Genomic DNA, 26,730 nt, shown 5'->3' on the forward strand with positions numbered 1-26,730 from the left:
TTTCTTTATATTATTGGGTAGAATAAATGAGTTAAGAGATGGAGGATAAGAGGGTCTCACAATCTCACTGTCAGAAGAGATTACAATTATGGGAAAAGGAGGCAAGAATGAAGTATTGAGATAAAATGAAATTGGACAGAGTGTGAACTCATGGCTTTTAATTTATAGACATGTGGATAAGCATAAAAATTGAGGATATTTTTGTATGTGCGTTTGTGTGGTGTGCGTGCATTTGTGTGGGGGGTGTGTGTGTATTTGTGTGTGTGTGTGTGTGTGTGTGTGACATAAATAAAACCAAGGTCTGCATACAAACTCACAGCCTCCTCATTCTAGGTATAGTCCCATATAATAATCTGGATAACCAAGGCAGACCACAACATTCCCCATTTTTCTTAACTTTACTTTTTAAAGGAAAAAGTGCTCAGAGGACCAAGGTCATTCTCAGACAGGCCTGCTTCACCCAAGGTTGGATATCAATTCTCACATTATAAAATCACTTCACTCCCAATAGATGACATGATGGCCCATAGGTAGGCAGCACCATTCTTCCTAACCTTTGTATTCTCAATCTGTTAGTACAATGCTTGGCACATAGTAGGCCATCAAAATATGCTTTTCCTTGTAAAGTGACAGAACAGCCCCTAAGCAGCTAGACTGACACTCTTCTTCAAGTTTCCTAAGACATGAAGACAGGCATTGGATTTTACAGCCAGACAGCCTGTTTCAAAAAGAACTACTCTATATGCCAATAATCTAAACCTAGATTATACTCTGGTGTAAAGTACAAAATTGTGAATAAAGGAGGCTCTTCTGTGTTCAGGGACAGTAGGCAGTAAGTAAAAACTTTATCCAACTAGAAAAGTCTCAGACGATTAGCAAAACGTCTTCAAAGGGACCACGCTTTTGAGGGCAAGAACCTTGCCTACATTCAGCACTGAAGACCCAGGGCCTCACACTGGCCTGGAACATAGGGGCATCGAAATCTGCTGAATGACTGAAAGAGAAGGACCCATGTCATCTGTAATTACTCCGACATCCAAAAAGCCTCAAGTGGCTCACCAAACTTACTGGTGCTCACAAGAACTCAGAGGCATTGCAGGAGGAAAAATGCCTACGGATTACTTCCTGTACTGGAAAACAACAAAAACAGCCTGGAGTTTTCATCCTTCCCATCTTTATCACTCTTAGCAAATTACAACTCATATAACGAAGAAAAATATATTATTACATTCTAAAAGAGAACCAGTGTTGTAAGTGAAAGCTTACAAAAATGCTGTCACTGTGCAGTACACAAAAAGGTGAAGTCACCAAATGTATTAAGTAAAGATTATACCTACCTGCAACATATCATCAACCATAGTTAATATGTACTGAACTGTCTGTTCTTTGGAGATATGAGTCATCAGGTTTATAAATGTTTTAGCACACTAGAAAAAATGAAATCAATGTTAATTATTGTCTTCAACTACAAACACAACATATTAATGAAATTTCAGTATAACATGGGGTGGGCAAAAGAATGTTTATAGTTGTTTGTATGGTAAATAATAAAATAATAATACAAGAATAAACTCTGTGTTTCACATATTCACAACTGTAAACCTACTTTTGCCAACCCCCTGTATTTTGCTTGTCTAAATTAGGGTACAAAAGCTATTCACTAACAGATTTCAATTACAAAAGCTGTATACCTTTTATAAATATTATGATGAGTTATAGGAAACCCATACTATGAATTGCATCAGATTTTTACTCATTTCTAGTGATAAATTTCAAAATGTTTACCATTTTTAAATAGACAGGCCTAGCCACTATCAACTCTTGATTACCCAAGACAACATAAAGGTTAAGTTATGTAGACAACTAAATATTATTATTTTGATGTTTACTAGGAAGCAGAACAACAAAGGTGCTGGGAATTGGAATCAGAAGGCTTTGACCTGTCTCCATTCTTCAAGTTATCAACTATGTAACAATCTCTCTGGAATTCAACAAAAACTGGTACCAACAGCCCTGGCCAATTTGGCTCAGTGGATAGAGTGTCAGCTTGCAGACTGAAGGGTCCAGGGCACCGCACCTCGGCTGCAGGCTCCAGCCCTGGTTGGGGTGCGTGTGGGAGGCAACCAATCGATGTGTCTTTCTCACATTGATGTTTCTCTCTCTCTCTCTCTCTCTCTCTCTCTCTCTCTCTCTCTCTCTCTCTCTCCCTCCCCCTCTCTCCCCCTCTCTTCCACTCACTCTAAAAATCAATGGAAAAATATCCTCAGGTGAGGATTAACCAAAAAATAAATAAATAAATAAATAAAACTGGTACCAACAATACGTTCCTTCCCAAACTTCCCAGAAATCTGCATAACAAATTGTTGTGAGAATCAGACTGAGTTGTATATGCACTCCTTCAGCCGATCAAGGTCCCGTATCAGAAAATCTGATGGATTGTGGAATTGTTTATTATTCTAGTGAGAATACAAAGTAAAAATTTTTTCTACAAAAAAAGTTCAGGAACTTTAAAAGTATCATATACTTTGAAACAGTAATTTCCCTTCTAGAAATCTATTCTAAGAAGATTTTCAGAAATGCAGAAAATGATAAAAGAATAAACATATTCAATATAACACTTGTTCCAAAATTAACAAAGAAAACTGGAAGTTACTCAAAAACTTTTCCAATAAAAAAGGATCTGTAGTTAAAATACGATGTGTACCTTCAATGGAATATCATGTACTCATTAAAAAACATTTCTAGAATTTTTAATGACATGGGGAAGTTTTCACGATACAATGTTTACATCAATCACCTGACTGCCTTCACTTTGAAGCATTTCTTGCTTCTCCTCAGGACTTCTTTTCATTTCAAACCTTTGAATGAATTCACAATCTTCAGCAGAAATCATCTGTCCCCTAGAAAGTAAGAACAAGTTGTTTTTGTTCAGTAAGAGTTGAATAGCCACTATGAGGAATTTCAGTCTTTCTCCTCTCTCCTTAGTAGTAAACATGAGGATTGACACGTGGGCCCTGCCATCAAAGAGACCTGAGTTCAAAGCCCAGCTCCACCACTTACCGATCACGATCACGTGCCCTCTCTGGGAGTGAGTTAATTTATCTGCAAAATGGCAACAATAACCACATGGCTTTTAAGGGGTTGAACTGCAGAAAAAATTACACAATTCACATGGGGTGGTTAGTACAATGCCTGGCCCATAGTAATAACTTAATAACATGCCACCTCTTCGCACTAACCAAAGCCTTACCTTTAGTCCCCTCCCAAGCCAAACAATTTACTTGGCCTTCTAATTCATCAAGACTAAAGATACTTTATATATACTTCTACGATAATTTTCTCCAGCAGACTCAGGAAAATGTGATCCTCCTCCTCTGGGAAAAAAATAACTTTTCCATCCTGACCCTTGTCCTCCAGCAATCACCCTACACTATCCTGTGTCCCCCTACTTTCAGGAGTCCCTTCTTCAATGGACCTTTACTCTTCAAGGTGTGCATTGATGTTTCTATCTCTCTCTTCCTCTCCCTTCCTCTCTGAAATCAATACAAACATATTTTTTAAAAATTTTGTGAAACAGTATGTTACTTACCAAGTATGTTACTCTCATTTCCAAACACTCATCTCCACCACTTTCCAACAAGTACTCTGCTCATTCATGATTGAATCAGCCAATATTAACTGGCAGCCTACTATGTGCCTAATACCTTTAATAACAGGCAACATAGTAATAAATTAGACATCCCTCTTTGTGCTTGCATTCCAGTGGGGAAAATATACAAAGATAAAAATAAATACTTTTTTTAAAAAAATACACACACACACACAATCATAATGCCAGAATTGTAAACACTATGAAAAAAACTAAAGCCGGTAAGAAGCTAGAAAATAACATATTTTAGTTGCATTTCAGAGAAGGCCTTCTGAAGTCACCGGCACAGACAACTGAATGAACTGACTTAATGAGCCAAGTAATCTTGGGAGGAACTTCAGAGAGACAGAGTGCCAGTCCAAAGAGCTTGGAGCAGCAATTAGCTTGCTGTGTGAGAAAGAGCAAGAACGGCAGGGTAAGCTAGAGGGTTTGAGCAGTGTGACCTGATCTCATTAATATTTTTGAAATGACTCTCCGCTCACACCTTTGTAAAGAACTGCTGCTTTGGGAGAACAGTTAAAGCAGAGCCACCCACCCTGTGAACTCTAACAAGAGAGCACATGAGACGTGATGACAGCCTGCACGAGGGTGGCAGAGGTGGAACGAGAGAAAGATGGTCAGATCCGGGATGTGTTTTGGATGTACAACTAAATGAATTTGTTAATGTATGGGATGTGGGTTGTTAGGAAAACAGAAGAGTCAAGATGACTCCTAGGTTTTTGACCTACGAAACAGGTGAATGCAGATGCCGCAAACTGGCCCGCAGCAGCCTGCAGGGAGCCATGCCAAACTACCGACAGCCCCAAGCACTGCAAGTTCTTCCAAGTCTCAGCTTCCTGCCTGGGTTTCCTCCACAGCAGGCCCCAGCTCCTCTGCTTAGACAACTCCTACAAGTATCTTGATGTGTTCTGTAAAGACGTCACCACTGCTCCCAGGCCATTATGTGCTCCCTCTTTTCTTGTGTGAGAAAACTTTATATCTCTCCACTTTAATACTTACCACATTTATTATTTAATTTTTTAGTTAAAAGTTTGTTTCTTTATTAAACTTTAACATGAAGAGGAAGGACAATATTTTATGATTCTCATATTCTCAGGATATAGTTTTACTGGATTCCAGTTTGACTGGAATATAGCCACACCTATTCCTTTATCAGTCAAACCTCAGTTCTCAAACATCTCCCATCTCGAACAATTCAGTTCTCAACCAAGTTGTTCATGGAAAAATGTCTTGGTTGTTGAACAAAACTTTGGTTCTCAACCCACCAACCCTCCGGTAACAAAGAAGAGAATGCATGAATATGAGTCAGTTTACTGCTACACCTCATGTTGCTAAAATCTCAGGAAATTGTCCTGTGAATATTTTCATGGTTTTTTGCTTTTGTTGCTGTTTATTATTATTAAATATAGTAAATCACCATGGGTCCTAAGAAGGTTAAGTTACAGCAGCGAAGTGAAAAGGAAAGTTGTGAGAATGATAGAGCTTTAAAAAGAAGTAATTGTGCCCTAACCAGTTTGGCTCAGTGGATAGAGCATCGGCCTGCAGACTGAAGGGTTCCAGGTTCGATTCCGGTAAAGGGCATGTACCTTGGTTGCGGGCACATCCCCATGTGCAGGAGGCAGCTGATCGATGTTTCTAACTCTCTATCCCTCTCCCTTCCTCTCTGTAAAAAAATCAATAAAGTATAAAAAAAAAGAAGTAATTGCAAAATATGATAGAAGTGTCCATGTGTCTGATCTGGCTACTAAGTATGGCAAGGTGAAATCTATGATTAGCACAATTTTAAAACATAAAGAGGCCATCAAGAGTGCTGATTTTGCTAAGGGTGTGAAAGTGCTCATGAAACAACAATCACAGGCAATTTAAGAGGTATAAAAATTGTTATTGATTTGGATAAATGAAAAGCCGTTAGCGAGTGATAGCATTTCGAAGGCAATGATATGTGAAAAGGCAAAGATGCTGCATACAGATCTCCTGAAAGACACCCCTGAAACAAGTGCTGAAAGTGATTGGTTTAAGGCCAATAAATGTAAGAAAAGAGGTGGCATTCATAGTGTAGTGAGGCATGGGGAGGCTGCCAGTTCTAACAAAGTAGCTGCTGCTAATTTCGTGACAGAATTTCAAGAATATGTAGAGGCCGAGGGATCTGTTCCCCAACAGGTGTTCAACTGTGATGAGACAGGCCTCTTCTGGAAGAAAACACCAAAGAAGACCTACAACACACAGAAGAAGTCACTGCCAGGACATACGCCAGTGAAGGACCGGCTGATGTTACTGTTGTGTGGGGGTGCAAGTGGGGACTTCAAAAGGAAGCCTCTACTCGCTTACCATTCTGAGCACCCGTGAGTTTTCAAGAAAAATGATGTCATGAAGAACAAGTTGAATGTGATGTGGAGGGCTAATAGCACAGCCTGGGTAAACAGGCAATTTTTTAGTGAGTGGATTCATGAAGTTTTTGCCCAAGTGTGAAGAAATTCCTCTGGGAAAAACAATTGCCATTCCAGGCACTTCTCGTAACGGACAATGCTCCTGCCCATTTCGAGGCTTGGAGGCCACGCTGGTGGAAGAGGACAGCTTCATGACTGTGCTAGCGGAGCAAGGGGACAAAAGAGAGAAAGAACCCAGAGGAACAGCTACCTGGCGTCTTGACAAAAGGGGACTTCCCTCCCGAACAGTAACACCCCTCCGTCCCTCTTCTCCACACTCAGTCATCAACAGCTCTCAGCATTAAAGATAAGTTCCAGTGTGTATGTAAATTTTCATTTTTTACTCTACACTTCATTTCCTTTTTGTTAAATTTTCATTTATATGTCATGTCCTTTTTGTTTTTAAAGTGTTTATTTATAGATTAAACAGTACATTAGACATGTACTATATATAAGAAAGGTTAAAACAGGGAATCATTGGGATCTGGAGTAGATTAATTCAATTTACATTATTTCTAATGGGAAAAAATGATTCCATTTTCAAATAAATAGCTTCTCGAATAGCCTTCCAGAATGAATTAAGTTTGAGAATCGAGGTTCCACTGTCTGTACTGCCTAGGTGAATGATAAAGAAAAGGTTGAATCAAATATAAATACATTTTTTAAACACTGTATCTTCATAATAACATGTTAATTTGTGAGGGATGAAGCATTATCATATTATTATGGCCTCCTGACTTTGGGGAACTCTTCCACAGGTTTTATTTTATCAGAATATAATATGATATAAGATTCACTGATAATTCATACGTTGTGTCCAGCCCCTATCAATCTGTAAGCTTTCACACCCACTGGTGTCCCCACAACCAATAGCTTGACAGCAGGCACACAGCTAACATTTGGTGAACATTTGTGCGCAGACATACAGAGCAGAGGAGTTTTAGAAAAGAAATTCATGAGATGGACAACTGAATAACCGACAGAAAATAGGAAAAAGGGAGAATCCAACTTATAAAGTATGGAGGCCTTGGAACAAGAGGAACAGAAGGGAAAGCAATTTAAAATCTCCATGTAACTAAAAATGTTCCAAATTCCAACGCTACACAACTTCTGCCCGTCAGCCAGTGCTTTATGATCAATAGCAATATTATTATATTTAGGTTATAAACAGAATCAGGCTTTATAAACATGAAACTCCTTGCGCTCTAGTCTAAACGTACTCTGAAATAAAATTAGGACACAGAGCTCACAATCCTAATTTTACAGGGGATTTAAACAATTACACAGATATAGATGAATAAAGGAAACATCAGGAAGTCCCTCCTCCCGCTGCCCTGGAGTCCGTAGGCCAACAATAACCCACTCCCTTCCAGGAAGCCAGAAGTCAGCCTGGATTCTTCTTCATCCTCACACATCAAATTAATCACAAAGACTTTCTCAAATCTATCCAATTCTATGCATACCAACAACCCGAATACTGCCACAGCGTCTCCCTAGCTCTGGGCTTATTATCCCCAAATCTATCCTCTACATTGTCAGTAGAACAATCCAACCAAAAGGTAAATCTGATCGTCTAACTCCCACTTTACACACTTCAGTTGTTTCTAATAACTACAACAGTAATTTTATTTTAATATTTTTTTGTTGTTTATAGAATTACAGATATCTCCCGTTTCCCCCTCTCCTTTACCCCCTTCCTCCCAATCCCTACCCACCCTCGCAGATCTTCACTGCCCTAATTGCCGTGTCCATGGGCTATGCATATAAGTATGTAAGTTCTTTGCTTTTTCTCCTCTCTCCCTCTAACCCCACATTGAGGTAAGTCAGTCTGTTCCATGACCCCATGCTTCTGGTCTTATTTTTGTTGGTCAATTCATTTTGTTCATTAGATTCCACAAATAAGTCTATTAAGTGTGGTCTCAAAAGATGACTCTGAGACATACACTCCTACCTCCATTCAACCAGCACTTTCATCTGCATCTGTTTTACATGCTGAGCTTCCTTACTGAACTTCACATCAACCATGGATTTCACAGCTTAAGAATCAGCTTGAAGCCGAAACCGGTTTGGCTCAGTGGATAGAGCGTCAGCCTGCGGACTGAGAGGTCCCGGGTTCGATTCCGGTCAAGGGCATGTACCTGGGTTGCGGGCACAGGATGTGCAAGAGGCAGCTGATCGATGTTTCTCTCTCATCGATGTTTCTAACTCTCTCTCTCTCTCTCTCTCTCTCTCTCTCTCTCTCTCTCCCTTCCTCTCTGTGAAAAATCAATAAAAAAAATATTAAAAAAATAAAGTGAAAAAAATACTGTCAGATCAGTTTAAAAAAAAAAAAAAAAGAATCAGCTTGAAAAGCACTGACAGAATCAAGTCCAAACTCCTTCTGATAGCACACAGGACCCTCCCGATTGGCTCCTGCTGCGTCTCCAGCCTCAGCTCCCCCCATAGCCTGTTGCCAAAACATGAATTATTCCCCACCCAGAATGCTATTTTTAATTCCTTACCTTTGAAAATCCCCTTCAGGAAAACTTCCTAGAGGAAGGATTAGCTGTTCTTTTTCTGTGCACTCATCATTTTCTGTGCACCTTTCTATTATTGCAATTAACATACTGAATTAAAATAATGTTTAAATATCTGACTTCCCTAGTAAATTATGAGTTTAGCCCCAAAGCCCAGAAAAAATGCCTCAAACTTGGCAGTCAGTGAATAAATATTTGATAAGTGATGAGATTAACAGAACTAAACGGATCATTTTTGTACACTGTATATACTTTCAATAAAGCAAACTGCTAAATATACTAGTAAACCTAAAGATCCCTCACATTACTTTTCAAAATATATATGCAAATCTAAATTGAATTTCCTAATAACTCACTGTTGTAAATATATCAAAATAAACAGATATGAAGTAAAGTCAATATGATAAAATATGGTCAAGAATAAATGAACACTTACGTTACAGATAATTATAGGACAACACCATGATAAATCTTAATATACACAAGAAGGAAGAGGAGAAACTGAAATTTACTGAAATTTATTCAACATACTAACGCTTGTATTCTACTGTGCTAGTACTTTAAATACAGTATTTCAGAAAAATAAAAACTTGTGGTATATGTATCCCCATTTCACATTCACTTTAATGGACCTCAGAGAAGAGAGTTGCCTAAGACCACCAAACTAGCACACAGAACCAGAAGGCCAACCCAGGTCTTGAGCTCAAACATCTACGCTTTTTACTAGCTGTATGCGCTATTCTGCAACACCATCTGTCCCCACACTGATCACCAAGGCACCCTGACCCGCAGCAGGCTCTGCACGTTATCCTCTTCCTCCCTCCATAGTCCATTAATGCTCGTCCCATGGTTTCTCGCTCACTGAAAAAGCACAGCTTTCCAGAGGTCCAAAGTGCCCTGAGCCACTCTGCTCCTCACTAGAGCCGCAAGCTCTAAGAAGGAAGTGTTTTCTTCCACATTTATTAGTATTTTTCCAATATTTCTCTCACAGAAGCATGACCATGAAAAAGCCTGATGCAAAAGCACATGATTACCCATGATTCACAGCAAGTCCGTACTTACTGAAGATAGGACAGCCAGTTCACTTTGTTCGCGCGAACTTCTGCAGCCTTGGCAGCGATAATGTTGGTTGGAACAGCAGCATCCACGGCACCACGGATATCCATTTTGGTCATCTAAATTTTATGATCTTGAAAGTTTTCCAACAGATCTTCAATTCTGATGTAAGGTAAAACCAGAATACCAGGTGTTATTATTTTTTTAACAAGTACTACAATTGGTAATACTGATATCATCATTATCGCCTTAACCTCTCCAGGCATTCAACACATATATTACATATCATTGTTAATATTATTACACTTCAAATCTTGTCCACCAATTATAAGCTGCTCCATAAAAGCGTTGTCTATAGGTCTGTACTTTTCCAGGAAAGGTTTTTCTTAATTATTGGCACGATGTTGCGGTCAGATTTGTAACGTAACCATTCAGGAAACTGACATCAGAAATCATGCTTAAATAGAATAGGCATACAAAATAGGAAAGTATTTTAATTGTACACAATTGGGATCAACTTTCCTCCTCTGACAGAAAACAAAAAAGAACCTGCAAAGTACAGCTAGGATCAATTATTTTATTTACATTTACTAAGCATCATTTTTTTGCAATGACATATGAAAACCCTGGAAGTCCTTTCTTAAATTCTCATTCGAATTAAAATAACCAACGTGGGAATGCAATTTCTTAGACGATAGCGCTTGATTTTTTTCAACCGAAGTTCCTGGTATTTTCAAAATCAACTTTAGGAGACATTTTTGGAATAAATACCAATTACATCTTAGGTACAGCCAACAATGGGAGTCTAGTCTGACGACAAGAACCTACGATCATGAGCCCTTTAAGTAATTCTCACACCCAGACGAACAGATACAGGTTTAAGCCTGATTTTATCACGACACAAAACACTGCGGTTCCTTTCATAAAACGTAAGCTCGCGCTTACATACAGAGAAGCTACCAGGACCCGATGCCCTCAGTCGGCCTGGAACTTAATCTCTACATCTGAGGGCTGCTGCCTAAACAAGCAAGAGTGGGGTGGCCTGGCCGGGCCCAGGCACAAACTGGTTCCTTCCGGCCCAACCTGCGGCCCTGGACCCGGCGGCCCCGGCCCCTGCAGGGGAGGCTGCAGGTGCCTCCGCGCGGCCATCTAAGCCGCCGGACAGCTCGGACCTCCAGCGGGGCAGGGCGGCGGCCCATCCCGGGGCGCGCATACCTCTCATTCGTCCTCCTCCCCTTCCCTGCCCGCCCCTCGGGTTCCCGGCCCCCGCGGGGAAGGCTCTGCAGGTTCCTAAACCCGGCGCAGGCCAAAAGGAAAGAAGCCGGGACCCCGGGACCCCGTTACCGGAGGGGGGCGAAGGGCCTGGGCGGCGGGACAGCAGCGCGCCCCGGGGGCTCTGGGGAAGCCGCGGGGTCGCCTCGCTTGGGCAGGTGTCCCCCGAAACAAGCGGAGTGCGGCCTTACTGCGCGAACCCTGGGGAGCCCACAACGCACCCGAAGGCGGCTGGGAAGCGGCGGCGGTCCGGGTGTCGGGGCCCCGCCGAGCTCGGGCGCCGAGTCGGAGCCTCTCCGGCGGGTCCCGAGGCCTGAGCGACGGCGGGAGACTCGGGCGCCGGGGAGTGAAGAGGTTCCACCGCCGGGGAGACGTTGAGCGCAGCGCAGGCAGAAGGCAGCCGGGCGGCGGCAGTCGAATGACAGGAGTGTCGGTCACGTGAGCAGAGGCATGTGACCGCCCGGAAGGCGGAAGCCGGGAGGGTCCAAACAGCCGCCGAGGGGCGGGCGCTTAGGAGGGACTTGCTGCGTTCAGGTCGCTGGACGCGAAGGGTCTACGACTGGCTACTCCCCCCATCCTCCGCCCTACCCCCGCCGCCACCCCCGCCGCCAGCCCGACTGGCCTGTCCCGAGGGAGGGTGTGTGGGGGACCCGAAACCCAGCAGGCCGCTCCGGTGCCAGGGTACCCGCTGGAGCCCGAGAACCAGGCCAAAACTCGTTTATCCTTTTTTAAATATATATATTTTTAATTGATTTTAGAGAGGAAAGGAAGAGAGAGACGGAAACATCAATGATAAGAATCATTGAGTGGCTGCCTTCTGCACGCCCCACATCCAGGACCAAGCCTGAAACCCAGGCAGAGCCTTGACCTGGAATCGAACTGTGACCTCCTGGTGGCAAAACTCGTTTATCTTAACCGTCATTCTTTTCAAAAGTTTATAATTAAGTGCCTCTTTTATAAAATTAAATCTTTATTGTTCAGATTATTACATTTGTTCCTCTTTTTTCCCCCCCGTAACTCCCCTCCTCCCAGTTCCCGCCCCAACCTCTGCCCTCACTCCCCACCCACTGTCCTCATCCATAGGTGCACGGTTTTTGTCCAGTCTCTTCCCGCATCTCCCACACCCCTTTCCCCCCCAAGAATAGTCAGTCCATTCCCTTTCTATGTCCCTGATTCTATTATGATCACCAGATTATATATTCACTTGATTCTTAGATTCACTTGTTGATAGATGCATGTTTGTTGTTCATAATTTGTATCTTTACCTTTTTCTTCTTCTTCCTCTTCTTAAAGGATACCTTTCAGCATTTCATATAATACTGGTTTGGTGGTGATGAACTTCTTTAGCTTTTCCTTATCTGTGAAGCTCTTTATCTGACCTTCAATTCTGAATGATAGCTTTGCTGGGTAAAGTAATCTTGGTTGTAGGTTCGTGGTATTCATCACTTTGAATATTTCTTGCCATTCCCTTGTGGCCTGCAAAGTTTCTGTTGAGAAATCCGCTGACAGTCGTATGGGTATTTCCTTGTAGGTAACTGAGTTTCTTTCTCCTGCTGCTTTTAAGATTCTCTCTTTGTCTTTTGCTCTTGGCATTTTAATTATGGTGTCTTGGTGTGGTCCTCTTTGGATTCCTTTTGTTTGGGGTTCTCTGCGCTTCCTGGACCTGTAAGTCTATTTCTTTCACCAGGTGGGGGAAGTTTTCTGTCATTATTTCTTCAAATAGGTTTTCAATATCTTGCTCTCTCTCATCTTCTGGCACCCCTATAATTCTGATGTTGGTACGCTTGAAGCTGTCCCAGAGGCTCCTTACACTATCTTCGTATTTTTGGATTCTTTTTTCATTTTGCTTTTCCAGTTGGGTGTTTTTTGCTTCTTCGCATTTCGAATCTTTGACTTGATTCTTGCGCTCCTCTGGTCTGCTGTTGGGTGTCTGTATAATATTCTTTATTTCAGTCAGTATATGCTTAATTTCTAGTTGGTTCTTTATCACAACATTGAGGGTCTCATTAGATTTCTTGAGGATCTCACTACATTTATCGGTGGCTTCTAGACAGTTCTTGAGAGACCTTAAAAGTGTGGCTCTGAACTCTATATCCTCCATGGACAATTTTGTCCTGTTTCTTTGTCTCTGCATTTTTTATGCTTTCTTGGTGCACCCCCTAGTGGTCTTTGTGCGCAATCTTGTTGTAGTTAAGCCTTGATCGTTGTCGGCAATACCAGGGGTGATTTGACCTCCAGGCTAACTGGCTATGAGAGTCAATTCAGTGCCTTTAAATAGATTGACTTTCATTTGGATTTAACAGGTCAATGAAGCAGGGTATTGTATATGAAACTGATGCTGAGACGTGGGTCATAAAAGTTATCTTGCCCTGGGGTTGCAGGTTTACTAGTAGCCAACAATGTATGTTCCATGCAATATTTGCAATTATACTAAAAAAATAATGCGTGTTGCCCGGCCAGTGTGGCTTAGTTGGTTGGGCGTCCTCTCGTGCATTGGGAGGTTGCCAGCTTGATATCCAGTCAAAGGCACAAGCCCTTTTTGTGGATACCTGGTAGGGGGCATGCAGGAGGCAGCCAATGGATGTTGGCTCTCACATTGATGTTTCTCTCTCCTTCTCCCTTCTCTCTTTAAAAATCAATAAACTGCGCTAGCCAGTTTGGCTCACTGGATAAAGCGTCGGCCTGGGGACTGAAGAGTCCCAGGTTCGATTCCAGTCAAGGGCATGTACCTTAGTTGCAGATACATCCCCAGTAGCGGGTTTGCAGGAGGCAGCTGATGGATGATTCTCTCTCATTGATGTTTCTAACTCTCTATCCCTCTCACTTCCTCTCTGTAAAAAAATCAATAAAATATATTTTTAAAAATCAATAAACTATTCTTTAAAAAATAATGATGATGATAATTGTTTGTCTTCCTTTTGTTATATTGTATGAGTTCTTTATATATTTTGGAAAGTAATCCCTTATCTGTTGTATCATTAGCAAATATGTTCTCCCATACAGTGGGCTCCCTTTTCATTTTGTTGGCAGTTTCTTCTGCTGCGCAGAAGATTTTTATTTTGATGTAGCCACATTTGTTTATTTTTTTCCCTTTGTTTCCCTTGCCCTAAGAGATGTTTCAGCAAACATATTGCTATGAGAGATGTCTGAGGTTTTGCAGCCTATGCTTTCTTTTCAGAGTATTTTAAAGCTGAAATATGCCATTGGTATTTTAATAGGGATTGAGTTGAATCTATAGATTGCTTTGGGTAGTATGGGCATCTTAATGGTGTTAATTTTTCCAATCCATGAACAAATTATTCTATTTGTCTATATCTGCCTCTATTTCTTTTTTCTATGGCCTGTAGAGTACAGGTTTTTTATCTCCTTAGTTAAATTTATTGCAAGGTATCTTTTTTGTTGTTGTTGTAATGATAAATGAGATTTTTTAGTTTCTCTTTCTGAGAGTTCATTATTGGTGTATAAAAATGTCATCCATCGATTGCTGGATGTTAATTTTTTATCCTCCTACTTTGCCAAATTTATTTATTAAATCTAGTAGTTTTTTGGTGGAGCCTTTAGGATTTTTTATGTACAAGATCATGTCATCTGCAAATAATGACAATTTCACTTCCTCCTTTCCAATTTGGATGCCTTTTATTTTTTCTTCTTGTCTGATCACTATGGCGAGAACTTCCAGTACTATGTTGAATAAGAGTGGTGAAAGTGGACATCCCTGTCTTGTTCCTGTTTTTAAGTGAAATGCTTTTGCCCATTGAGTACAAATACAAAATATGATGTTACAAGCCAAATTTTACCTTAAATCATTAGATGACTGGTTACCTCATAAGAAATTCATTTTAACTAATTCTACATGACAAATATAAAGAGTGATAATCTCTGGCCTTAAGTTTGGGTATGAGTTTAGCATACATTTCTAGCCACAAATCTAACTGGTACTAAAATGATGTTTTAAGAAACCTAAATAGTTTAGGGGGACCATCCGCCCCTCAATCGCATAGCCCACGATTGCCAAGTACTATTCCTTACCACACACTGCTAGTACAGAATTCTGCCAAGCAATCTATTTCCTTTATCATTATATACTAAGCAATATATCACTTGAATCATTTCAGTTTTTGATTTAGGATTAAATTTTAATTAATAATACATTACTACCTGTAGAGGGCAGTGCTAACATACCTAGACATTCAAAATAGGAGGCCCTACCTGAAATAGAACACTACAGATCAGCTGAATAAGCTGCTGATCCATAAAACAGATAATCCTTTTGCTTGGATTTGTGTAACTTTGCGGGGCAGTCCCCAGGGGACTGAGAGAGAACTCAGCATTAGCCAAATGAAGAGAAATAGAGGGGACCTTGGCTGGTGTTGTTGAAATCAGGCTACAGGACTCATTTGGAGCCTTTATTGTAAAATCATGACCAGGCTTTCCCAAGATAACCAAGAATGCCTCCAGAAACATTTCCGCAAGCCATCCATGTGGAAGCAATTTCTGCCCCTGCAGAGGGCTGAGGCATATAATGCAAACATTCACCAAACCACAGGAAAAGAAGGGGCCACCGAGGCTGCGTATGATATCAAGGTAAGACAATCTCCTCAACCCATGATCCTTTCTTGACAAGGAAGGAGTTTATCGATAAGGAATATAAAACCTAAGCAAGTTTTAGAGCCATTGCTCACTTTATCTTATTGATGTTATTTCAAAATTGTTTTCAGATTTTTCAAGAGAAACCCTAAGAACCTTGATGATAATTACCTGATCTGTGCAATTTTCTCCAACCTAAACAACTCCCCTTTACTAAGACAAATGACTCTTTATGTTTTGTTTGTTTGTTTCCGGAGATAATGTTTTTAAAAAGCAGAACACTTTGACAAATCTTTATGTCTATTGCTATTAACCATTGAATGTTTTGTCTGATATAAAGGTTATATCTCATATAGTAATAAAAGAAAAATTATGAACTGCTTTCTACAAAAATTGCTAGAGAAAAAAATTAGTATACTAAAGAAGGAACAAAAGAACATTAAGGCCCTAGCTGGTTTGGCTCTGTGGTTCGATTCTGGCCAAGGGCACATGCCTGGGTTACAGGATTGATCCCCAGTGGGGGGCATGCAGGAGGCAGCCGATCAATGATTCTCTCTCATTATTGATGTTTCTATCTCTCCCTCTCCCTTCCTCTCTGAAATCAATTTTAAAAATTAAAAATTAAAAAATAAAGTAAGGTATATGTTTTTTAAAAAAAAAGAGCATTAAGGAGCAAAGGAGTGTTTTTCTTAAAATCACAGTTTCAAAAAGAGAATTCCCTAAGAATGAATTTCTACCACTAGATAACATTGTCCCCAAAAAGAGACAATTTTCCTGCTTAGTGTGGTATGTATCTTTGCAGAAAGTACCTGATTACTAGTAGGTCTGTAAATCCTCTTCATTTTTTTTAAAATATATTTTATTGATTTTTTTACAGAGAGAAAGGGAGAGGGATAGAGAGTTAGAAACATCGATGAGAGAGAAACATCGATCAGCTGCCTCTTGCACATCTCCTACTGGGGATGTGCCCGCAACCCAGGTACATGCCCTTGACCGGAATCGAACCTGGGACCTTTCAGTCCGCAGGCCGACGCTCTATCCACTGAGCCAAACCGGTTTCGGCCCTCTTCATTATTAATGGAATTATCTCTTAAAAGGTTATTTCGTGTGGTGGGAGATGGGCATGTGCTAATGTCTAACAAATAATGAGCAGAGCTCAGAATTAAGTGCTGCAAAATCATACTACAGCAAATCTGCCCAAATAACTGTAACACTAAAAAACTTACCTGTCCCTGTATCATGGCTCATACTCTAATAAGAATCAGTTATTTGCTAACTCTTTAATTCTCTGGATCTGCCCTTTTCCTTCCATGTTATTTTAATTTTCATAAGAAGAATAAAATTTTTTTATAATCATTAGGAAGATTTTTCTCTAGAACTGTACTGACCTGTGCTTCTGAGCTTTCAGACATATGTGAACAAATAACATATGAATATCCACACACCCCTATTGTCACCTAAGCACAAGGTCTTCAGGAAATAGAATGAAATGGGATATCCTGGGCAGAAGTTCTTAAGGTAGAATTTGGAGGCTACTCTGAGGAAACAGACAGCAACAGGATACATATGTTATGAGTGTGTGCATGTATACTAGTATGTAAAAATATGTGGACACATATAATTTCAAACTTCTGTCTTGAGGGATTTGCTCAAGCGGAATCATAGGCAAATGGATTGGGAAAGTATTTAAGAATCAGCAGTATATATGTTCATCGCAGCACAATTTACAATAGCTAAGATTTGGAAACAACCTAAGTGCCCATCAGCAGATGAGTGGATTAAAAAACTGTGGTACATCTACACAGTGGAATACTACGCTGCTATAAAAAAGAAGGAACTTTTACCATTTGCAACACCATGGAGAGCATTATGCCAAGCAAAATAAGCCAGTCGGAGAAAGATAAATATCACATGACTTCACTCACATGTGAGGTATAATGATCAACATAATTTGATGAACAAAAATAGATCCAGAGACAAATGGCAGGGGAGGTGGTGGGTTAGAGAGCAATCAAAGGACTTGTATGGATGCCTATTAACATAACCAATGGATACAGACACTGAGGTGGTGGGGGCTTGCCTGGCGTGGGAATGGCTGGGAGGAGGGGGTCAACTGGGGAGAAAGGAGACTTATGTAAAACTTTAGACGATAAATAAATAAATAAATAAATAAGTAAATAATTTTTAAAAAGAATCAGCAGTATGCCTTCCCACAGCGTCCTGGAACCAACCCTACTGCTGGCACTAGCACTGGGCAATTTGAGCTGCCATCTGACCTCATTACCCCAAGTAAACAGCTTCCAACCTGTACACCGCAAGCGGGAGCAGTCAGGATGCTACTGGCCTCTCCACTCAGTTTTGCCTTTAAAAAATATTTTTATGCCTGGCTGGTTTTTACTCAGTGGCTAGAGCATCGGCCTGTGGACCGAAGGGTCCCAGGTTTGATTCCCGTCAAGGGCACATGCCTGGGTTGCGGGCTCGGTCCAACGTGCAGGAGGCAGCCAATCAATGATTCCCTCTCATCATTGATGTTTGTATCTCTCTCTTCCTCTCCCTTGCTCTCTGAAATCAATAAAAATATATTTTAAAAAAATAAAATTAAATTAAAAATATATTTTAAAAAATAAAATAAAAAATATTTTTATGTTGCATCTGAGTTCAGATGCAACATATAAATGAGCATATCCCTCTCCTAGCAAATATAAGCTTGGCAGAACTCTGTTCATTTTGATTCTACTAATATCATTGAGTTCTCACTATCTGCAGAATCGTGGCCTAGGTTTTGAGAAAGAGAAAAATATGCTCCTCCCTCTCTACAGACATACAATATATTGGGAAAGACAAACATATTGACATTCTCATCACATCTTATTACCAAATTATCGGCATGACTCATATCAATAATGGAGGATATCTATCATCATAAGTACATTCTTTAAATCAGTAGGGCAGTACGAAATCAGGGATGAAATGTCAATATGGAGAAAGATCTAATGAAAGAGTAAACGAGGTGAAATTTAAAGCAGACTTGATATAATGTCTATGAAAATAGAGAAGGAGACAGGGAGAATATGGGCTAACATGCATCGAGATGTCCAGGCCCCAGTGATAAAACCCTCCAAAAATCCTTCACCTAAGCCTAACATCTAATACAAAAATTAAACCAAAATAGTTCATAAACTTAAATGTGCAACTATATGTAAAACTATAAAACTTATGAAAAAAAATGATAGAAAATCTTTGTGACCTAAGGCTGGGCAGAGTTTTAGACATCAAAAGGAAAATCCATAACGGAAAAATTGGATTAATGAAAAATAAAAAATTTTGCTCTGCCAATGACCTTATCTAAGAGGATGGAAAGACAAGATACAGACTTCAAGATAATATTGACAAACCCCATAGCTGACAAAGAACTTATAACCAGAATATATAAAGACCTCTCAAAACTCAAGAGTTAAAAAACAAACAACAACCTAACTAAGAATATGGGCAAAAGACATGAACAGACATTTCCTTTAAGAGCATACAGAGATGGTAAATAAACACAGGAAAGAATAATTAACATCATTAGCCACTAGAAAAACACAAAACAACAGTGAAATATCAATATGTACCTATCAGAATGGCAAAAATGAAAAATAGTGACAAAGCAAATGCTGGAACTGGGAAACCAAAAATGTCGTGTGACTCACTTTATTGCCTGTAAACATGTTTTAGAGATAAATCCACACATCTCCTCTGTGTAGTCCCTATTTAGCAAAGCTCTGTGGGTGGGCCCCACAGCAACTAAAAGTTTAGAGTCACCAGACACGCCTCCCACCCCAGGGGATATAGGTGGACTGTGAAGCTTTTGTGTGACTCTTGTCTGCTCTCTTGAGTCAGGCCAGAGTGATCATCTGATAACCCAGACACACTGGCACATGAATATTTTTACCTATACGTCATCAGTAAAAGTTGCTAGAGGTTGTGCAAAAAATAGTTGAGCCAACTAAGACCAAACGGGATGAATCAAACATTACTGGAAAGCAATGATGAAAGCATTTGGTATTACCAATTTCACACACATCTTCCAATTCTACAACAAATCTGCTCTCTCCACATCTGCAAGTTGAATTTAGCCCCATTTATTTAAGCCTTTCATCTGTGACCTTTTGCCCAGGAGGTCACATGTTGGCATGGGCATATTTTTTTGAAGTTGAAGAGTGAGCTTTATTCACATCAACACCTTCCAAGGAGGATATGCACTTAATTATATAGACACTTCTGTTGCTGGCTTGAAAAATGAACATATGGCCCTAACCGGTTTGGCTCAGTGGATAGAGCATCAGCCTGCAGACTCAAGGGTCCCAGGTTTGATTCTGGTCAAGGGCATGTACCTGGGTTGCGGGCACATCCCCAGTAGGGGGCGTGCAGGAGGCAGCTGATCGATGTTTCTGTCTCATCAATGTTTCTAACTCTCTATCCCTCTCCCTTCCTCTCTGTAAAAAAATCAATAAAATATATTTTTTAAAAAAGAAAGAAATAAAAATGAGCATATGATCAGCAAATAAAAGCCAGGTCCTACTCCTTCCTTTTTTCTTTTTATCTTTAAAAAACAAAAATAGCTGCAAGCTGACTATTTTTAACAACTTAATAGTGTCATTAAAGTCTATAAACTTCCTCTTTCCCTGAGCTGCAGCTTTAGAAAAGAAAGCCAGGCATCTTACATCATTTACTGGCTCCTGGAGGAGTCCAGGCTTTGGGGGCCAATCATTGTCCCCTGTGCATTCTTTACAACACTTGAGACAGGCAAGGTGAAGATGTGCAGGGTGTGAGGGACAGGAAGCAAAAGAAGGTCTCCCAGGAACCATGCCCATTAGTCTGGGCCAAACTGGGACCTAAGAGAAGTCTTCCTCCCTCTCTCTGTCTCTTTCTCTCCCATCCCTCACCTTATCCACGTCCCCAAACCTCCCCAGGCATCACCGAGGCACCTCATTTTCTCATTCTGGCCTGGTTTTTCCCATTAGGAAAAAAATAAAGTTCAAAATTATTTGCACTTAGATGTAAAAGAATTAATAGTTTGTTCCTCACAAAATCTATGGAGAATGCTAACGTTAGGTCCAAAGGAATGAACTCCCAGCAGTGTAATTTGGGACATTTGAGCAGGTGAGAGGCCTGGTGTTTAGGGCTGTTTCAGGCCCCTTCTCAGAAGCCACACTCAAGCCTGGTCCAAGTCCCAGCCCCATCTGGCACTGGCTTCTACTATGGATTGCTGAGAAGCTGCGGCATTCCTGGCGTCCCCCTTCACCTCAAAGCCTCCTCTTTGTCCATGCAGCCTTGGCCAAAGGCCAGGTTATAACTCTCCTTGGCACAGCCATCAGAAATTGGCTGGTTGCTAGATAGATGAAATCACAAAGAGGAGGAAATCAGGGCAGCAAATGGCTCCCTACATTCTCCAATTCCGTCTCACTAAGTCAAGGTTCAGAGCTCACAGCCCTCCACCTCACACCCAGATGCAATAACCATCCTGAGGAGCCCAAGAGCAAGATGGGCTCTTCTTCCATAATACTTTTTAAAAAATATTTTATTATTTTCTTAAATAATTCTTTATTGTTGAAAGTATTACATATGTCCCATGTCCCCTTTTTCCCCCCATTGACCCCCTCCAGCCTGCCCCGTCACCGCCCCTCGCCCCCCCCCCCCCAGCCCTCACTGCCCCATTGTCTGTGTCCATGGGCCATGCATATATGCATACAAGGTCCTTGGTTGATTACCTCCCACCTACCCACCCTCCCCCACCTTCCCTCCAAGATTCTGCACTCTGTTCCATGCTTCCATTTCTCTGGATCCACTCCATTCACCAGTTCATTTTGTTACTTAGATTCCACATATGAGCGAGATCATATGATACTTGTCTTTCTCTGACTAATACTTTCCCTAATACTTTTTACTTTTTTAAAATATACTTTTATTAAATCATTGATCAGCTGCCTCCTAATGCCCTACACTAGGGATCAAGCCCGAAACCCAGGCATGTGTCCTGACCAGGAATCGAACTGTGACCTCCTGGTTCATAGGTCTCCAGAGGTCGACACTCAACCTCTGAGCCACACAGGCTGGGCTCCCTTATACTTTTTAGAAGCAAGGCTGAAGGCAATGATAGGGTAGTAAATGGTGACATCTGGTGGAAATTCAAGCACTGGAGGATTTCAAGCTGGTAAAAACTTGAAACTCAGTTGTAACTAACTGAAATCTGATGACTTGAAAACATCTTTTTTCAACCGACAAAGTTCAGTAAGTGCCTCCTTTCAGTGTACCCAGATACAAATGGACTCCGGGAAAAACTGCTTTTACAATTCAGGTCCAACTTGGGTTTAATTCTCTGAGTTTGGTTTTATCACCTATAAAATCAAGACCATAATACATACCTGTCACATTAAATTTCGTTTGTTGTTGTTTTTAATCAGATACTTTGGATTTTTTTTTAAAAAAAAGTCAATCTGCACCCAGGGATCCAGGCTTCCCATTCATCCTGCGCTGCTGTCTTGGGGGACCCCTGGACCCCATGTGTTTGGTTGGCAGTCAGTTTATCCCACAACAGTTGTTAGCCTAGTTAATTTCAACCTACAGGCAGGGCCTCAGGCCTACTGCGCACATGGGAAGAGCCCAGACAATATTGATTGGCCAATTGATTAGTAGATAGAAATGCATTATTTCCCTGCTTTACTCCCACCATGTGGGTGAAACCTTAAAGACATTAATTTTCCTCATGACCTCTTTAAGCTAAAGTTATTGTTAAGATCTTTCTTTAGCCAAATGTCTCCTGTGCCTTGAAGGGATTTCATGTTAGGAATCCTGAATGGCCCCTAAATGTGTACTTGCAAGGCGATACCAAACTCCATCTTCCTCAAGAAAAACGCCCCTTTTAAAATGCCAAGCAAAGCGATTTAATTCAGTCAAGTCCAACTCAAAGAAATCAATGACTGCCAACAAGTTCACGGGGCAGCCGGGCCAGAGAGGGAGAAAGCTTTAGAATTTCAGGGCCGGCACAGCCTCAGCGAGGCTCACACAAAGCCCGGTTTATTAGGAACCACTGGAAAAGCTACAAAGCCCATGCAGCCATCCTGAGCCCTGTCACAAATTGTCCAGTTTGGGCAGAACAATGTCTTCCCTTGTCCGTGCCATTTTGTTTGTTTATTTTTGTGCCCCACCAGCATGAAATTGGTGTATCCGTCCCGGGGCTGATGGGAACAAATAGAGTGCAGGCTCTTCAAGAAAGCCCTGCCCACGTTCCCTTTTGCATCAGGCCACTCTCAACACCCATTTTACAAACCCCAATCCCATGAGGCTCGCACATGGACTGTGGCAGGTTCTATCCCACAGTTTCTTTCTTTTTTTATATGTATTTTATCATCTTTTAATTTTTCACTCCATTTACCAAAATACATGCAGCCCCCTTTATGGGAATATTCAATGGGTATACAATGAGCCTGTATTTATGTTTTCATATTCATTTATGAAACACTATTTTGGCTTCACAGTTTCTTATCTATTGGAATTTAAGAAGAGATAAGATACAGTGTTTAAAATAATGGGTTACGAAAAGTCTTTTTGTTATGGTCCAGCCAGCAAGGCTCAGTGGTTGAGCATCGACCTATGAACCAGGAGGACACGGTTCGATTCCCGGTCAGGGCGCGTACCCAGATTGTGGGCTCAATACCCAGTGTGGGGCCTGCATGAGGTAGCCGATCAATGATGCTCACTCATCATTGATGTTTCTATCTCTCTCTCCCTTCACCTCTGAAATCAATAAAAAATATATTTTTCAATCTTTTTGTTATGGAAAATGTCAAATATACATAAAAGTGAAGAAAAATAGCATAATAAAACCTTCTGTATCCATTACCCAGCTTTAATAATTATCAACTCCAGATCATGTTCTTTCTAAGTTCGTTCATATAACAAAAATTGAGTGCACACTGTGTCACAATACTGCTTCCGGCTTTTGAGAGGCAGTTCTGAATAAGGCAAAGTTTTGATACTCACGGGGCTTAGAGTCTAATGAGGAATCAGATGCTACAATACAGTGTAGGAGTGTTAGGCTAAGAAAAAACACTCAGGCAGCTAAGCCAGCTTGGGAAAGGCTGCCAAAGGAAATGGCAGCCCAGCCAAGGCTTGAGGGCCAAGTGGGAGATTGTCCTGGGAGAGAAGAGGAGGAGCAGATTGGGAAAGGGGTGTTCTTTGGGCAGAGGGAGCAGTTTTACACAAAGTGTCTAGAATGAGAATGAACAAGAGGATTTCAGGAACTGAATGAACCTTCATATGATTGGAGCTTTGAATCCAAAGGAATAGTGAGAAATGTGGGTAAGTAAACAGAGTGCAGATCAACAAATCAAGAAAAGGTCTTTATGCCATACTAAGCCCTGTAGAGAAATAAGGAGCCGATTCACAGAGGGAGAAAAGTAACATGATCACATTTGCCTTTTGGAAAGATCACTCCATCTGCAGCATGGGGAAAGATTGCAGTGGACATAGGCGCTGTGTAGGCTCACAGCAGGAAGTGTTTAAAGAGGCTGCTGTGATTTAATTAAGAGAGCTGGGAAGTCACCATGAGGGTGTTGTTAAGTGCATGCTTGGGGAGGCAGGCTGTGTCGGGAGCTCTCTCTGGGGGTTATCCTCTGCTGTAATAATCCCCTTCCTGATCTCTGGAGATACAGAATGTTACAGAAGAAAGAACACAGATTTGAAGTTCCTCAAACATACAAAAATAAAACTATCATATGACCCAGCAATTCTACATCTGGGTATTTAGCCAAAGAAAAAGAAAACCCTAATTTAAAAAGATATATGAACCACTGTATTCACTGCAGCATTATTTACAATAGCCAAGATATGGAAGCAACCTAGGTAGCCATTGATAGGTGAATGGATAAAGAAGATGTAATATATATAAATTCTATATCTATATTCCATTATATATCCCATCTATATAATGGAATATTACTCAGCAATAAAAAAAATAATGAAATATTGTCATTTGTAACAATATAGATGGACCTAGAGAGACAGAGAAACACAAACACTGTATATTTCACTCATATATGGAATCTAATAAATAATACAAATGAATAAACAAAACAACACAGAAAGATACTAATAAATACAGAAGACAAATTGATGGTTGCCAGAAAAGAAGGGGTGGAGGAATGAGTGGAAAATGTAAAAGGGAAGCCCTAGCTGGTTTGGCTCAGTGGATAGAGCATTGGCCTGTGGACTGAAGGGTCCCAGGTTCAATTCCAGTCAAGGGCACATGCCTGGGTTGCAGGCTTGATCCCCAATAGGGCGCATGCAGGAGGCAGTTGATCAATGATTATCTATCATCATTGATGTTTCTATCTCTCTCTCCCTTTCTCTTCCTCTCTGAAATCAATTATATATATTTAAAAAGAGAATATGTGAAGGGAAATAAGAGGTACAAACTTTTGGTTATAAAAAATAAGCTATGGGGATGTAAAGTACAGCATAAGGATATAGTCAATAACACTGTAATAACTTTGCAAAGCTCACACTTTGAAGGGTTTTGAGTATCATATTAAATAACATAAATTTACCGTTGTAACTATTTTTAAGTGCATAATTCAGTAGCATTAAATACAGTCATAAGATTATATAATCATCACCACCATCTATTTCCACAACCTTTTCATTAATTCAAACATTCTGCATCTATTAAATAATAACTCCCCATTGTCCTCTCCTCCCAGCCTTCTACCTGTATGAATTTGCCTAATTTTGGTACCTTATATAAATAGAATTACAATATTTATTTTTTTTCTGATTTAAGAAAAATATTTTTGTTGTTGTTAATCCTTACCTGAGGATATTTTTCCCAGTGATTTTGAGAAAGAGAGAGAGAAAGAGAGAGAGAGAAAGAGGGAGAAACATGGATCAGCACCAGGGATTGAGCCCTAGGCATATGCCCTGATTGGGAATCGAACTGGAGACCTTGGCCAGGGCCAATATTTGTTCTTTTGTGTCTGGCTTTTTTCACTTAGTGTAATGTTTTCAAGGTTCGTTCATGTGGTAGCATGCACCAGAATTCCATTCCTTTTTATGGCTGATGATATTTGAGTTTATTAATTCATTTGTCCAAAAAAATATTTATTGAGCATGTTGTTTAGGATCAAGCACTGTTCTAGGCATTATTGATATAGCAATGAACAAAATTATACAAATAAACAAGTGAATATATTGTATGTCAGATGGCAATAAGTGGAAAACCAATATTGTAGTGATAGCTGTATAGAAAAGGAGATCCTAGAGGTAGGGTGGTACCATTCACATAGTGCCTTGAGGGCTAGTGTAAGAACTTTGGATTTTACTCTGAAATAAGAAGCCAATAGAAAGTTTGAAGTTGTAGCCGAAACCGGTTTGGCTCAGTGGATAGAGCGTCGGCCTGTGGACTGAAAGGTCCCAGGGTCGATTCCGGTCAAGGGCATGTGCCTGGGTTGCGGGCACATCCCCAGTAGGGGGTGTGCAGGAGGCGGCTGATCGATGTTTCTCTCTCATCGATGTTTCTAACTCTCTATCTCTCTCCCTTCCTCTCTGTAAAAAATCAATAAAATATATTTAAAAAAAAAAAAAAGAAAGTTTGAAGTTGTAGAGTGCCATCATCTGACCTACATTTTGAAGGCTACGTCTGGCTTCAGTATTGAGACTGTACTACAAGGGAGAATGAGGCAAAGGAGAAGAAATACCAGTTATGAGGCTATCCTAATAGTCCAGGTAAAAGATGATAAAACCTATAATAGAGTGTATTAGTCAAGGTTCTCCAGGGAACCAGAAAAAATAAAATATACTGGAGGCTGGCAAGTCTGAAATCTGTAGGGCAAGTCAGGAGGTTGAACACTCAGTTGGGGTTTCCATGTTTCAGTCTTGTCACCAAATACCTTTTGTGGGAGAATCTATCCCATGCCTCTTCCTGGCTTTTGGTGTTGCTGGCAACCTTTGACATCCCTTCCCCTGTAGATGCACCACTGTGACCTCTGCCTCCACCTTCACATGTACATGTCTGTGTTTAAATTTCCCCCTTTTTTTAAGGACACCAGTCATGCTAGATTAGAGGCCCACTGTACTCCATTAAGGATGCTTCCTTTAAGAAATGGTACTATTTAGGAGTAAATGAAAACTTTCAATGTGCCTTTCAAGGGATGAGACTTTGTTTGTATTGACTTGGGGCATTGTG

General features: G+C 40.7%; 2 protein-coding genes across 4 annotated transcripts in view; one reads left to right on the forward strand and one right to left on the reverse strand.

The window, feature by feature from the left end:
• The window catches only part of ATP6V1H (ATPase H+ transporting V1 subunit H), a 93,612-nt gene that overhangs the window by 63,519 nt on the left and 3,363 nt on the right, over positions 1–26,730 (reverse strand). The window contains exons 1-4 of one of the 3 annotated variants that reach the window (XM_081111322.1): positions 11,141–11,500; positions 9,654–9,809; positions 2,798–2,900; positions 1,338–1,427 (exon numbers count right to left, since the gene is read on the reverse strand). In XM_081111322.1, coding sequence (XP_080967448.1) covers positions 1,338–1,427; positions 2,798–2,900; positions 9,654–9,766 — 306 coding nt within the window. In that variant the 5' untranslated portion in view covers positions 9,767–9,809; positions 11,141–11,500. Of the gene's footprint in view, positions 1–1,337; positions 1,428–2,797; positions 2,901–9,653; positions 9,810–11,140; positions 11,501–26,730 lie in introns of those variants that run through there. The other 2 variants (XM_081111323.1, XM_081111321.1) reach the window with 2 other exon arrangements.
• RGS20 (regulator of G protein signaling 20) overlaps positions 15,339–26,730 on the forward strand; it is a gene marked incomplete at its 5' end in the record, with an annotated part of 45,278 nt that continues 33,886 nt past the window's right edge. Inside the window, one exon of the mRNA XM_081111331.1 lies at positions 15,339–15,503. Within this exon, the coding sequence (XP_080967457.1) occupies positions 15,339–15,503 (165 nt within the window). The remainder of the gene's footprint in view (positions 15,504–26,730) is intronic.

The sequence above is a fragment of the Myotis nattereri genome (genome assembly GCF_964212035.1).
Source record: "Myotis nattereri genome assembly, chromosome: 17".
NCBI classification, from domain to species: domain Eukaryota; kingdom Metazoa; phylum Chordata; class Mammalia; order Chiroptera; family Vespertilionidae; genus Myotis; species Myotis nattereri.